The sequence below is a fragment of the Pinus tabuliformis genome, chromosome 3_2, assembly GCF_031772625.1.
Source record: "Pinus tabuliformis cultivar Carrire ecotype Pingquan chromosome 3_2, CPIR1, whole genome shotgun sequence".
Classification (NCBI taxonomy): domain Eukaryota; kingdom Viridiplantae; phylum Streptophyta; class Pinopsida; order Pinales; family Pinaceae; genus Pinus; species Pinus tabuliformis.
The window spans coordinates 308,444,866-308,458,469 of NC_142302.1; the positions used below are offsets into that span (position 1 = coordinate 308,444,866).

A 13,604-nucleotide genomic window follows, 5' to 3' on the forward strand; every position below is an offset into this window, starting at 1 on the left:
CTCCATTCATCATGTTATCAGTAATCATTGATTCCCATACTTCAATGCCTTAAGCCATTAAGAAATTTCTCATTCTTACCTTCCATACATCAAAGTTTCCATTAAACAATGGAACCTTCCCAAATTGATTGTCTTCATTTTTCGCGGTTGAGAAAGAGACATCTTTAGAAGGATTGGAGGCTTTCTTCCTTGGCTTTGCCATTTGTGTTCTAAGGATCAACCTTCACGCTATTAGGCTTTGAGTGAAGGTATTGGCTCTGATACCAATGTTGGAAACACTGAGAGGGGGGGTGAATCAGTATTTATTTTCAATTGTTACTTTTACCAGTTAGATCACTTATATTTAGAACACAAAATGACAATAAGAACAAAGGCTTTTATTAATTTCTTCTTTACAATAAATCAAGTACAATATATGTAGGGCTCCAACACTAGATGAACACACTGATATTCAATCTCCCAAGCTCCAACCTGTATTCGCCAAGCACCGACTTGGACTTCCAAGGCTCCAGCCTCATCAATTTTGAGGCACCAACCTCAACGGCTCCAACCCTATATCTGGTTCAGGCTCCGACCTGGTTTCTTGAGGACTCTGATCTTCTAGGGCTCCAACCCTATCTTCCAAGGCACCAACCTTGTCTTTTTGAGGCTCCAACCTCTTGGGCTCCAAACCTTAGCTTCATCAAGATATATTTGGTTATACTTCACAACTCCCAATGTCCTCTTCAACGAGCCACGTCAATCTTCACTTAGTCTTCATTGTAGTCTCCACGTTACATCATCAATGACAACCTTGATCTCTTAGAAGGTGTCACCACTACTCTTCATCATACCCAAACAAAACTTCTTCAAGGTCACCTAATGATGGCTTCAATGCATCATGGTCTTCAATGATCTCCACAAATCTTCAATATGCTGCTTCACAAATTTCTCCAAGCCTGCCCTATTCTATTCTCAAGAGAAGACTTCAACAAGCCCTATTTGTCCAATCCCAATAAATCAATACTTCGACCACGACAACTACAACAATTTCGACCATGGCATCTTCAATCACGGCAACTATGGCAGCTTCAACCATGGCAACTTCAACCACGGAAAATATGGTAACTTCAACCACGGCAACTTCGACCACGGTAGCTTCAACCACAGCAACTACAACAGCTCCAAATATGACAATTGCAACCACGGCAACTACGGAAACTATGACAGCTTCGACCACGGCAACTACAACAGCTTCGACCACGGCAATTTCAATGCTCCTAGCTCGAACCTATGGGAGAGTATTTAACCCAAGAACAATTCCACAAACTTGTCTTCCTTGCTTTTCTAGGTTGCGGCTGCTTCTCTACCTCTTGTCTTGTCTCCACCGAAAATCTGAGCTTGAATGGAAAAATTTAGGTTTATATTTATAGTGGTTTTTCCATATTCTGAAGGGATACGTCTCTTTGCCAAGGGTTATGAGCCTACTCAAGTCAGCTTGGACAGTTTGACAATTTTTGACATATGTTGATTTCAAAAATTGATTTCTCTTCAACGGTAAGGAATTAGGAGGCAAGTGAGTACTCATTGGAAAGAGGAAAAAATCCTCTTTAAGATGGTCTAGGTCCCATTGAGAAAGATGCTTCTAAGGTGGCAAAAAATAATTTTATTTGTAACTATCCTTAAATTTTATGCATAAAAAGTTTAGGACAACATGAGGAATGTTTGGGACAGCATGGCTTCTTCATTGTTATCAATGTATGAGTGTGTCATCATGTAGGAGTGTTGCATTTATGTCATCATGAGTGTATCCAATAATGAGTGTATCATCTCGTGTCATCATATAATGGTGCAGTGATATGTCATAGTGCAACATCATTAGGAAAGTTCTAAGGTAGTCTTCCAACCATCAAATGAGATCTTCCACGTCATCATCTAGTCTTCCAACCCTCACCAAGTGCCATCATCAATTGTGGTCATTTATTTAGTGTATGACATCATCAAGTGTATGACTCCATATGTCATCAAGGGTTAAGATTTAGATATGCAACATTATAGTTAGTTCAAGGGCTCCTTAGGACTTCTTCATTAATGGTTTGACATCTTCATGGCTTGACATCTTCATTGATGGTATCCTTGTCAAACAAGAGTCCTGACATCATCATCTAGAACCAGGCATCTCAAAAATATTGACATCTCGGTCAATGCCATGTTGACATCAGTGACAACCTTGATTAACAAATCTTAGCATGGCTTTATCATACTACTTCCGATCTGTTGATGAGTCTTGGTTTTTAGCTCCGAGAGAAGGAACCACAAACTTTGGAAGAGGCATGTGCTGCCTCTATAAAACTTGAGAAGAATATCAAAGCATCTTGGAAGACCCAGGTACCTATGAGGAAGCTTTTCGATCCACAGAAATAAGACCCCAAGATCTACCAGTTAGAGGATTACGAGAGTCTAAAGGAAAACTCAAACCTGAAAATAAAGAAATCCCTTCTAGGATTGTCAGGTTGTTGAATGACTTGAGTAACAAGGTTGTTAAGATTGAGAAGATCATTCACAGTCAACAAAATATACAGGCAAATCAACAGCCTTTCCAAAACAAAAGGGCTTTTCAGTAAGGAAAGGAACCGGAAAATTCGAAGTCTCATGTGTCCATGCCTGCCAACAACTATGTAGACCACTCATCTTCTGGCAGCTGTTCTAGATCTTGTGAGCATCCACATAGTGAGGAGAAGTGTGTGGTGCTCCCCCATATCTATCTCTGAACCTCCAACCTGATGAAATGTGCTGGTCCTTAACCCTCCAAATTCGCAAAGGGAAAATTTAGGGGTTAACAGGTCCAATATCCCAAGCACTTAAATTTGTTCATTAAAAGTTGAATACATTCCACTGGATGAGGAAACAGGAGATTTTCACCTTATGTCAACCACTAGATGTAATAATGTAAGCCAGTCTCACAATAGTCTAAACGCTGGGATACTGTATGACTATCTGCACAATATCAGCAACAGTCACAAATAGCTTGACACCCCTACTAACTGAAATTGGTCAAAGGAATGATGTAATCAATCTAATAGGTCAAGATTCCATGGTGTCTAGTGCTTAAATGCTCACCTCTCTATGAAACACACAAACATCTATGGTCAAATTAGTGGAAGGTGAGAGATAATTTCCAACCAGAGTCTCTGTGAACATGGTCATACCACCTACAAATCTCATGGTAAATTGGGCATCTAAAAATGAAATGTCCCTTAGTCTCCACCTTTTAAAGAGAGTATAGTCTTTCAACCCTTCACTAATCAGGGATACGGTGGTCTGTCTCAACTCATAATTGGTGTGAACACATTCCAAACCAGCCAAGCAAGGATCAAAGTGCACGTGACTAGTGTTGTCATACGTAGTCCAAACAAACAACAAGCCCATACCAAATCTACAGAATGTTTTCTGGGTAAAAGGACAAGGCAGGGTTAAGAAACTATGGTTCTAGAAATGTGCATGTAGATTTAATATATTTTAGATTTACTTCATATTTATACAGTCTTCAAAGAGAAGGTGATCTCCTATGCTTCCTGAGAAAATGAATAACAAAGCTGGTGTGTACTAAAGCTATCACCAATCAAAGATGACGATTGGTAAGAGCAAATAGCACAATATCATTAGCAATCCATTCTGCAATATCCAAACCAAAGGAAAGTTGTAAAAGATGAGCAAACCTGTCCTCAGATTTCTTATTTGAATGTTCATATAGTTTGAGAAAACCCCATCATTTTAAGTTTCATGAATGTTTATTCAGTTTCCATTTGAACACTACTTGCTTCCAATGCACTTTCCTACCATTTTTTTTCTATTAAAGTTTTGCACATCCTGTAGGCGTCACTTCAAAAGTAGTCCTCATCCTACTCAGTTGAAAACATAAAAATGCAATCAGAGTATTCAAAGCAATTAAATCATATGCAAAGTTACTAGAAATGCATTATAGATACCATCTGATACTTCACAATCTTTTGTTGTGAGGAGGTCTAGATCTGCTAGATATTGAGTTGTTCCCTGAGGTCTCAAACTAGTTTTCATGTTGAGAATCGTCTTTACAAGGAATTTGCCAACCTGCAAAATATGACATGAAATGTTATCACATTAATACTATACATGTGTGTTTAGAAGTTGCCTAAAATGTGAAAGGGACAAAATAATTCACAACAGAAACACCTTCACAAAGAAGCCTCCAATCTTTTGCAAATGGGGAAGTACAAAAATGTTGTCATGTCCCCAATTAAAATTTTGCTAAGGGGATTCTCAATTTTGCAATTTTGGCAATTACTATAATATTATGATAAATAAAACTTAAGCAAAAGTAAGTTGCGGAGGTTTTAATTTGATTTTGGAGAAAAAGGAAGGCTCAACTTAGGAAAAAGAAAAATTAAAGTGGCATTAAGTTGTGGGGGTCAAGAAAGGGAAATCGAACTCCTTAGGGAACTCGAACCACAAGGAAAAAGGTATGAGAAAAGGGGGTCGAATTGGTGGAACCCCCAAGCAAAAGGTAAGCAGCAATTATAAAAGGAAGGAAGAACCTCATTCTTGGCATCATTTTGGCATTTCATTTCAGAATTGGAGAGTTTGCTTGTGCTGCTTAGTCAAGCCAACCAATGTTGTTTAGCACAAGGGTTTTCCAAGCGGAATCCCAACTCTTCTTCAGTGAACTTAGAGTGTCACTCTAGAAGAGAGATTGTGAGCAGGATTTGGCATTTTTGGTGTATTATTGCAGAGCATCTTCAGCTAGTGCAAATTTCAGGAGGACGCAGTTAGAGTTTTTGTGGGGTTTTGAGGAGCTGGTATTTGGTGTCTTCCACGCCAGAGATTTTGCAGAAAAATCCCTTTGAGGAGGATGAGTTTTTCTTGGGAATTTTCCGGGCTGAAAGTGTTGAAGTTTGGTGAGCCAAATTTTCTCTTTCTTGGGCTTGTGCTGGGGTTCACTGGTTGTTTCCTGCGCAGAGGCTGGGATTGGGTATTTTGTGAGTTGTGGAGCTGTTTATTGTCGAAAGATTGAAGAAGATTTTTCACTGGTGTTTGGAGGTGCTTCCCGTCGAGAAGATTGAGTATTTTTCAGAAGTTAGATTTTTGTGGCTCACTGGCTAACTGGGAAAAGCCACACGCAGATTTTGGGGCTTCAGTGACTTGTGGATTTAGCGTGAGATTTTTTTGGGTTTTGTTGGATTGGATGTGAGGAGCCTTCTCCTAATTTTTCAGAATTTTTGGAGCAGATTTGAGGGGTCATTTTACAGTTTGCCTCCAGCTGCAGCAACAGCAGAATTTTCTGGGCAGTGCGTTTGGGTAGATTGAGCCATTTCAATTGGAGTTTTGCTTAGATCTTCACCTAGGTATTGCATGCTTGCATTAGCAAGCCCAAGTTCTATCATTCCACTCCATTGTACTCAGTTCCAATTGAAAATTTAATAAAATGGCTCAGATTTATGGCTCTTGTTCTATGGTTCGTTGATCTTTATTTGCACATGTGAATTTTATGCTTGCATGTGTAAAAAATTTGTTGTAGCTTAGTGCATGTTTTTGATATTCGTCATTTTTCCTAGTTTGGGACATTACAGTGGTATCAGAGCATGTTGTTGGCCAACTGTGGGCACAAGATTAATTCATGTCTAGACCTTTTGGGCACAAGAGAAATTGATGTCTAGAGGCAGAGGCAAAGGTAGAGGAAGAGGACGCGGAAGAGGAGAAGAACCTAACCACTTTTCTGATACAGAGTTTGACAATGCTAGAGTAAACATGTAGGGTCAGGAAGGAAATGGAGGAAATGAACAGCCTAGGCAAGCAAGACAAAACTAGGTTATGGAGTAGCTATTGAGAGTAAATCAACAAATGTTGAGGCATGGTCAGTTAATGATGGATATGATGTAGCAAATGTTGGGCCTACAAGTGCAGAACCGGCTTGAGCATTAGCACAATGGTGATGGAGGTTCTAGAGAAGGAGGTGGGAGTCATCACACCAATGAGCATATATTCCAGCAACCATATACTCCTACTCGTGGCCAGGCTAGCCGTCCCACTATGCCATAGTTCATGGATGAGTCAAAGAGAGAGAGGGAACCAGATCCTGTTGCAGATTTGGTGCACTCTGTGGAGATGGGGATTGATGAGTATGAGGGGTTAGACCCCAGGATTTAGCATGCCATGTCTCTTGGGGAGTTTATTCACCTCAAGGAGAGACGCAAGACCGGAGCTGGAACATCATATAGAGGAGGACAGTCGAACCATGAGGTGCAGAAGGTAGCAGGGAAGGTCACACTTCCATACTTTGATGGGTCAACCAAGAGCTCAGCTAGAGCATGGGTCCAGAAGTTGGACACTTATCTCCATTTGAACCCCATGCAAGAGATTGATGCTATTCGATTTGCCACCCTGCATTTGGAGGGAGATGCGCAGGAGTGGTGGTACCATGGCTTGATCACTCTTGGACACATACACATTACTTCCTATATTGAGTTCACCAAGAGGTTGGTTGAGAGGTTTGATAGGAAGGATCCAGAGTTGCACTTCAGGGAGTTAGCACATCTGAGACAAATTGGTAGTCCTGAGGCTTATATATCAGAGTTCCAGTGATTGGTCGTGATGGTTATAGATATTTCAGAGACTCAGTTGATCATGTTGTTCATTGAGGGGGTAGTTGAGCCCCTACGTGGTTGGGTGAGGGCTTATAGGCATGCAACATTGCAAGATGCCATCTCTAGATCCAAAGACGTGATTGATGCCTTGCCTAAGACCAAGGCCCCTATACCTGCCAGGCACACTGCACCCCAAGGGGGATGAGACTAGGGGGGACTTCTGGAGGAGGTAGTTGTGCTTCACGTGTCAGGAGCCATGGGCACCGGGGCACAAGTGTACCAAGGGAAAGGCCATTACATTGAGGTGTATTCAGATAGCGAGCATGATGATGAGATGGAGCAGGAGTTTGACGCAGGAGATGGAGGACCCCATACCATGGGAGGTGGACCACCGCCACAACAAGGAGGAGGACTGCTTTTGCCTACTAGACGAGTCATTGCTTCACTTCGGGGAGTACTGAAGTATTTGACACTACGAATCACGAACACAGTACAGGGATAGCGAGTTTCAGTGTTAGTAGACAGTGGGGAAACCCACAATTTTATTAATGCTCAGATGGTGGAGCAGAGAAGCATATGCACAGAGACATTTGAGGGGTTTTCAGTGCCTGCACTGGGAGATTAGACCATGCAGTGCACAAGATATGTTCCCAGCATGACCCTGACCATGGGAAATTATTCAATGACGGGTCATTTCTTTGTGGTTGTTGTGTCGGATACCAATTTAGTGATGGTTGTCCAGTAGTTATATTCTTTGGGGCGTGTTACTATTGATTGGAAGAAGCTGGAGACGGATTTCATAGGGCCAAACGAGAAGCTAGTAGTATTAAGGGGTATGCACTCATATCTGCCACAGACTGTATCAACCCACAGGATGGAAGCCGATTTGAAACGTAGATATAGCATGGGCAGTAGAGTTGCGCATTTTTTAGACAAGGAAGCAACAGCAGCCACATCCAGATATTTTGGCATTACTAGAGAAGCATCAAGCAGTGTTCGTGGGCATTCCTCCAAGTCGTCCACCAGATAGAGGGTTTGAGCACACTATAGAGTTGGAGGAGGGTGCGCATGCAATCATCACTACTCCATACAGGCATCCCAAGGCATATCGAGATGAGACCGAGAGAGCTATAAAGGAGTTATTGGCCTTAGGACACATCAAACCTAGTTCTAGTCATTTTGATTCTTCAGTTGTGCTGGTGAAGAAGGATGGGACGCTTCACATGTGCATTGATTATAGTGTTGAGAAATCAAGGGCATCAATAGTTAGGTGATTTCTCTTGATTAGTAACTGCTTGTGAATATCTTTTACTTCATTAGATTAAGATCTTCTCTTTGCTTAAATTATTAGTGTTCTTCTTCATCAAACAGCTACCAATGCATGAACATAAATAGACAAGAGACACAGGATGTAGGCTATGAACCAGGGCCAAAACCTCTCACTCTTTGAGAAGAAAACCCGAACAAATTCTTCTTATAGAGATTCCAATTGACGAATACCAAGACCAAGACCCTTGACCTATTAGCCACTCCAAGACCAAGACACTAGTTCTTTGTTCTTCTTCTTGACTCCTCTTCCTCTTCGACCTTCTTCACACTGAGATCATCTCTTCAACGAATTGTAGATATACTAGTCATGGCACCGAAACATGTCAAAGTAATGTCACCAAAATGTGACCTCTACAACAACACTAAAACACAGTGATACAACACTAAACAATAGCTCCTTCACTAGACAAAACTTCATTGTCCCTTCATCACTCCTCGCTGACCCATCTGAACTATTCTCCTTTCTATGATCTGAATCTCAGAGGGATCCAAATTCCCTTGACTGTGAGACAACACCGTACTATAGTTTCCACAAAGATATCTTGCTACTGCCCATCCGAAATTATAGAGATGTATCCGAACTTCACTCTACCTCTATCCACCCGAATTCAAAGATCCGAACTTGATGACTGTAACCTCATCCGAACATCAGAGAGAGATATTTGAATCATCGTATTGTGTAAATACGAAGAGTCTGTCCACGTATTTATAGTGGTTTGTTCCATAAAAAAGCCGACCTATGTTTATCCGAATAGGTGTGTCTATTTGAGGTGAGCCAACATGAGTTTACTCTCTATTTTGAAGTCGACATCAAGAGAAGGACCAGTGCTTGTCGTTGGAGGGCTTCTAGACATTTTCATAGACTCATATACATTGTTATATCCCCAAGAAGGGTTCTTCATACATGACATTGACTCTTTGACTTTAATGACAAATCCTAAGGCTCTTAATGGGAGCCATCTAAATAAAACCTCTTGCTCATGAAACCCATGAAGCAAGTCTTACAATAAAAATTTTATTCTCTTATTTTCATCATTTACAAAGATCATAATTACATGTCATTATGAATACTGAACCTAGTTACACTTTTCAACATACAAGGCCCTGAATAAAAAGACAATGAAGAACAGATACCCGATTTTGTGCATTGATGAGCCGATGGATGACCTTAGACTGCATTTTGATGTCATTACGGGCATTTTGAGTTCTTGGTGATGCCCTTTGGGCTAACCAATGCATCGGCTGCTTTTCAGTCTTGCATGAACCATGTGTTCCGCAAGCAGTTGCCTAGATTTGTGATGGTATTCTTCAATGATATTCTGATTTACAGCAGGACATGGGAGGAGCATTTGCAACACTTGGAGGAGGTATTGCACATCTTGGGGGAGTAGCAATTCTATGCCAAGATGTCCAAGTGTGAGTTTGGTTTGGCAGAGATGTTGTATCTTGGGCATGTGATCGAAGAGGATGGAGTCAAATTCCATCAGGAGAAGATTAGGGCTATCTTGGATTGGCCTACACCCAGTAATGAGACGGAGTTGCAGGGTTTCCTAGGCATATGCATGTACTACAAGCGGTTTGTGAAGGGATTTTCAAGTTGGCAGCACCCACTACAGACTTGACGAAGAAGGGAGCATTTGCATGGACAGACATGGCGCAGGAGGCTTTTGGGTGCCTCAAGCGGGTGATGAGCAGTTGTCCAGATTTGGCTTTACCAGATTTTTCACGACCCTTTGCATTGAAGTGCGATGCATCTGGAGAGGGTATTGGAGCAGTTCTGACATGGGGAGGCTACTTGATTGCATTTGAGAGTCGGAAGCTACAGCCACATGAGATATTATATTCCATCTACAATAAGGAGATGTTGGCCATAATGCATGTGTTGGCCAAGTTCCAGCATTATTTGGTGGGTAATAGGTTTAAGGTGAAGACTGGTCACAACAGTCTTCGATTCCTTTTAGAGCAGAAGGAGCTTCAGAAGAGGCACCAAAAGTGGGTGAGTAAGATACAAGCCTTTGATTTTGAGATTGAATACATCAAGGGCAAGCATAATGTGGTAGCAGATGCACTATCTAGGAGGCCCGCGACACTCTCACTTATGGACATCACCCAAGATTGGAGAGCACAATTGCTAGTAGAGTACTCTAAGGATCGACAGGCATGCGAGATGTTGGATGGTACTTTTGGAGATGACAAATACCAAGCGATGGAGGAGCTCATAATATTATAAGGATAGGATATATTTGGTGCCAGACTCACAATTGAAGGAGAAGATTTTGCATGCAGCACGTGACTCACCTATAGCAGGCCATCAGGGGTTTTTCAAAACCTACAAGACCATCAGAGAGCGTTTTACTTGGACAGGCCTCAAAGAGAATGTTCTAAAGCATGTACAGGAGTGCGATGTTTGCCAAGGGAATAAGGGGAAGCAGACATATCTGACCGGTTTACTTCAGCCTCTTCCTATTCCAGAGAGGAAGTGGGAGAGCGTATTTATGGATTTTATCACCGGACTTCCAATAGTTCAGGGGCGTGATTGCATAAATGTGGTAGTGGACAGACTGACCAAGTTTGCTCACTTCTTCGCCATTCCCTCCAAATATTTAGCCTCAAAGATAGCCGAGCTCTTCCCCAAGGATGTATTCAGGCTGCATGGTCTTCCCAAGGCCATCATTAGTGACCGGGATACCAAGTTTATGGGGGTGTTTTTGGCAGGAGTTATTCATATTGGTGGGCATTGAGCTCATTCCTAGCACTAGCTACCACCCCCAGACAGATGGGCAAATAGAGATTGTCAGTAAATGGCTGGAGAGGTATTTGTGAAATTATGTGAAGAGGCAGCAGTGCGCATGGGTGAAGTGGCTTCACATGGGAGAGTACTACTACAACAACACTCACCATATGTCCATTGATATGTCACCTTTTCGCGCCCTTTATGGTTATGATGCATTGTCGTTTGTTGACATGATTTTTGTAGATAGTCGAACCCCATGGGCAAACGATTGGGTACATGAGAGCCAGAAGATCCTAAGGGCTCTCAAGGATAACTTGCAGATAGCACAGAATCAGCACAAGATGTATGCAGACAGGCACCGTGTGGAAAGATATTTTGAGTTTGGGGACTTAGTTTTCTTGTGTCTCTAATCGTACAGATAGTCCACACTAAGGTTCGGTAACATTGCACACCTCCTACACTCCCACCCAGAAGTTTTCTTGGTATGAAACTAATCTACATATGGCCTCTCCCTCTGGTTTGCGGCTAAATGTCAAAGCATGCCACTCATCTGAAAGAAACATTCTCTTCACATCCCACATAGAATTCAAGAGGGATTGAAGAGATATGAAACTGGTGGCAAACCGTGTAATGGCAAAGCGCACCAACTCGTTGTTGGTGAATTTTCTCATCAAGTTAAGCACAGATGCATAATTATATATAAATTTTGTAATGCTTTTAATGAGTCAACAATATTTTTGACAAAGGAAATTTTTCCTATGTCCTCCAACATCAAATCAATACAATGTGCAGCACAAGATGTCCAAAATAAAGTAGGATGCCTCTCCATAAGCATCTTGCCAGCAGCAACATAATTTGCAGCATTGTCTGTTATGACTTGGACAACATGTTCTGCACCCACCTCCAAAATAAACACATCCAACGAATCACATAATAATTTTGCATCTTTGATATGTGAAGATGCATCAACAGATTTCATAAACATTGTCCCCTTGGGACAATTAACCAAGAAGTTTATAAGGGTTCTCCCATTTTGGTTGGTCCAACCATCTGACATCAAAGTGCATCCTGTTTGTGCCCATGATGCCCTAAACTCCTCCAATCTTTTGGTGCGGTCAACCTTTTCATCTTGAAGAATGCGGCCTCTAAAGTCATCATAAAAAGGGATTTTGTACCCTGGGCCAACAATTGTAATAGCATCAACAGCAGGCTGGAAAAATGGATTATTCCTTGCAACGCTGAAAGGAATATCACTCTAAAGGAGAAACTTGCCCAATAACTTGTCAGCTTGTTCTTTCTCCTTTTTTTAAGCATTGAAGTGATAGATGGTTGTGAACCAGCCGCGGTTCTAGGAGCAAAAAATGATGAGATAGCTACACGGTTGGTTGTAGACATTGATGCTGAAATAGACCCAGTGCCACTTCCATATTCACATCCTAACACACTCCCTACTAGTTGCTTCTTCAAATCTGCTTTGGTCACTTTGTCTTTCTCTAATTCTTCCAATGATCTCATGGCTCTTCAGATGATTTCCGCATTTGTATTGGTGTAAGCCCTACATCACGTCTAAGGATTTGTGCAAGGTAATACTTCAACCTATAAACCCCCCCCCCTGACATATGTTGCCCACACAACTTGCAAGACAAGTTTATTCTATCAAACCCTCCATCAGGTTCACCAAATTCCCACAGAGGGTCCAATTTCCTTGGCATGTTTGTAACTTAGTTGAACTCTTGAGTTTTAATGTAAGATGAAGTTTGAAGTTGAACCTATGGAACAATAAGAATTGCAAATTAAAAAATTAAAAAAAAATTACATACATGACACAACATATTGAATTTTTGACAACAACAAAAAAAACCTCAACTCAATTCAACAATAATAGAAAAAATGCACATTCAAACCCAATAAAAAATGATGCAAAAAAATAGAGCACAAGAAAAAATTAAACTAATAAATCTAACAATCAAGTTTTTGCATTTTTGACCAAAATGAACCCTCTCCACTCTATGCAACAAAAATGAAAAAAAAAACACCATCAAATCCACTCAAAAATCATTGATAATCAATGGGTTATAGAAACCCGGGCAAAAACAAAAACAAAAAACCAAAACAAAATGGCCAAATTTGGTTCCCATACCTGAAAACCACAGTTTGCCGAAGAAATTTGGTCCAAACATGAAGTTCGCTTGCTTGGGATGCTAAAATCTCCCGTTTTTCTCCTCCTCTGCCCTAGTAGACGCATTCCTCTCCTCCTCAGCTCTCCAACAAGTCTGTTGTCTGCTAAAAATGAGAAATAAAACTCATCAATTTGCTTATAAAATGCGTTGTCCCGGAGGGTCGAGATTTTTTCAGCGAATTTTTCCAAAAAAAAACTTTGTAAAAATCGGGCGATAATATTGACTGAGTCAAAAAATCGTGATTAAATCGCGATTTTCGCAACACTGATAAGAAGTAAGTTGCATAATGTGTTCCACATGTCTTACCTGAAAAAGGCCTTGAGACAACAGGTTATAGCTATAGCAGAACTGCCACCCCTGGATGATGAGGGACATCTAATTCTAATACTTGAGGTCATACTGCAAGAGAAGGAGAGGAAGCTTAGGAACAAGACTATCAGAGAATATCTTGTCAGGTGGAAGGACCTACCAGAGGAGGATGCCACTTGGGAGGGAGAACAAATTCTACAGCATCCACCAGTGCAGTTGCTTGAAGTCAAGCAACATTTGGGAGGAGAGGATTGTCATGTCCCCAATTAAAATTTTGCCAAGGGAATTCTCAATTTTGCAATTTTGGCAATTAATATAATGTTATGATAAATAAAACTTAGGCAAAAGTAAGTTGTGGAGGTTTTAATTTAATTTTGGAGAAAAAGGAAGGCTCAACTTAGGAAAAAGAAAAATTGAAGCGGCATTAAGTTGTGGGGATCAAGAAAGGGAAAT

At 41.1% G+C, this 13,604-nt stretch overlaps 1 protein-coding gene across 2 annotated transcripts in view; it reads right to left on the minus strand.

Moving 5' to 3' along the window:
- Nucleotides 1–13,604, minus strand: part of LOC149180784 (putative peroxisomal acyl-coenzyme A oxidase 1.2) — a 473,981-nt gene that overhangs the window by 257,238 nt on the left and 203,139 nt on the right. For both annotated transcript variants that reach the window (XM_089416295.1, XM_089416296.1), the window contains one exon: nucleotides 3,969–4,089. In XM_089416295.1, coding sequence (XP_089272421.1) covers nucleotides 3,969–4,089 — 121 coding nt within the window. The remainder of the gene's footprint in view (nucleotides 1–3,968; nucleotides 4,090–13,604) is intronic.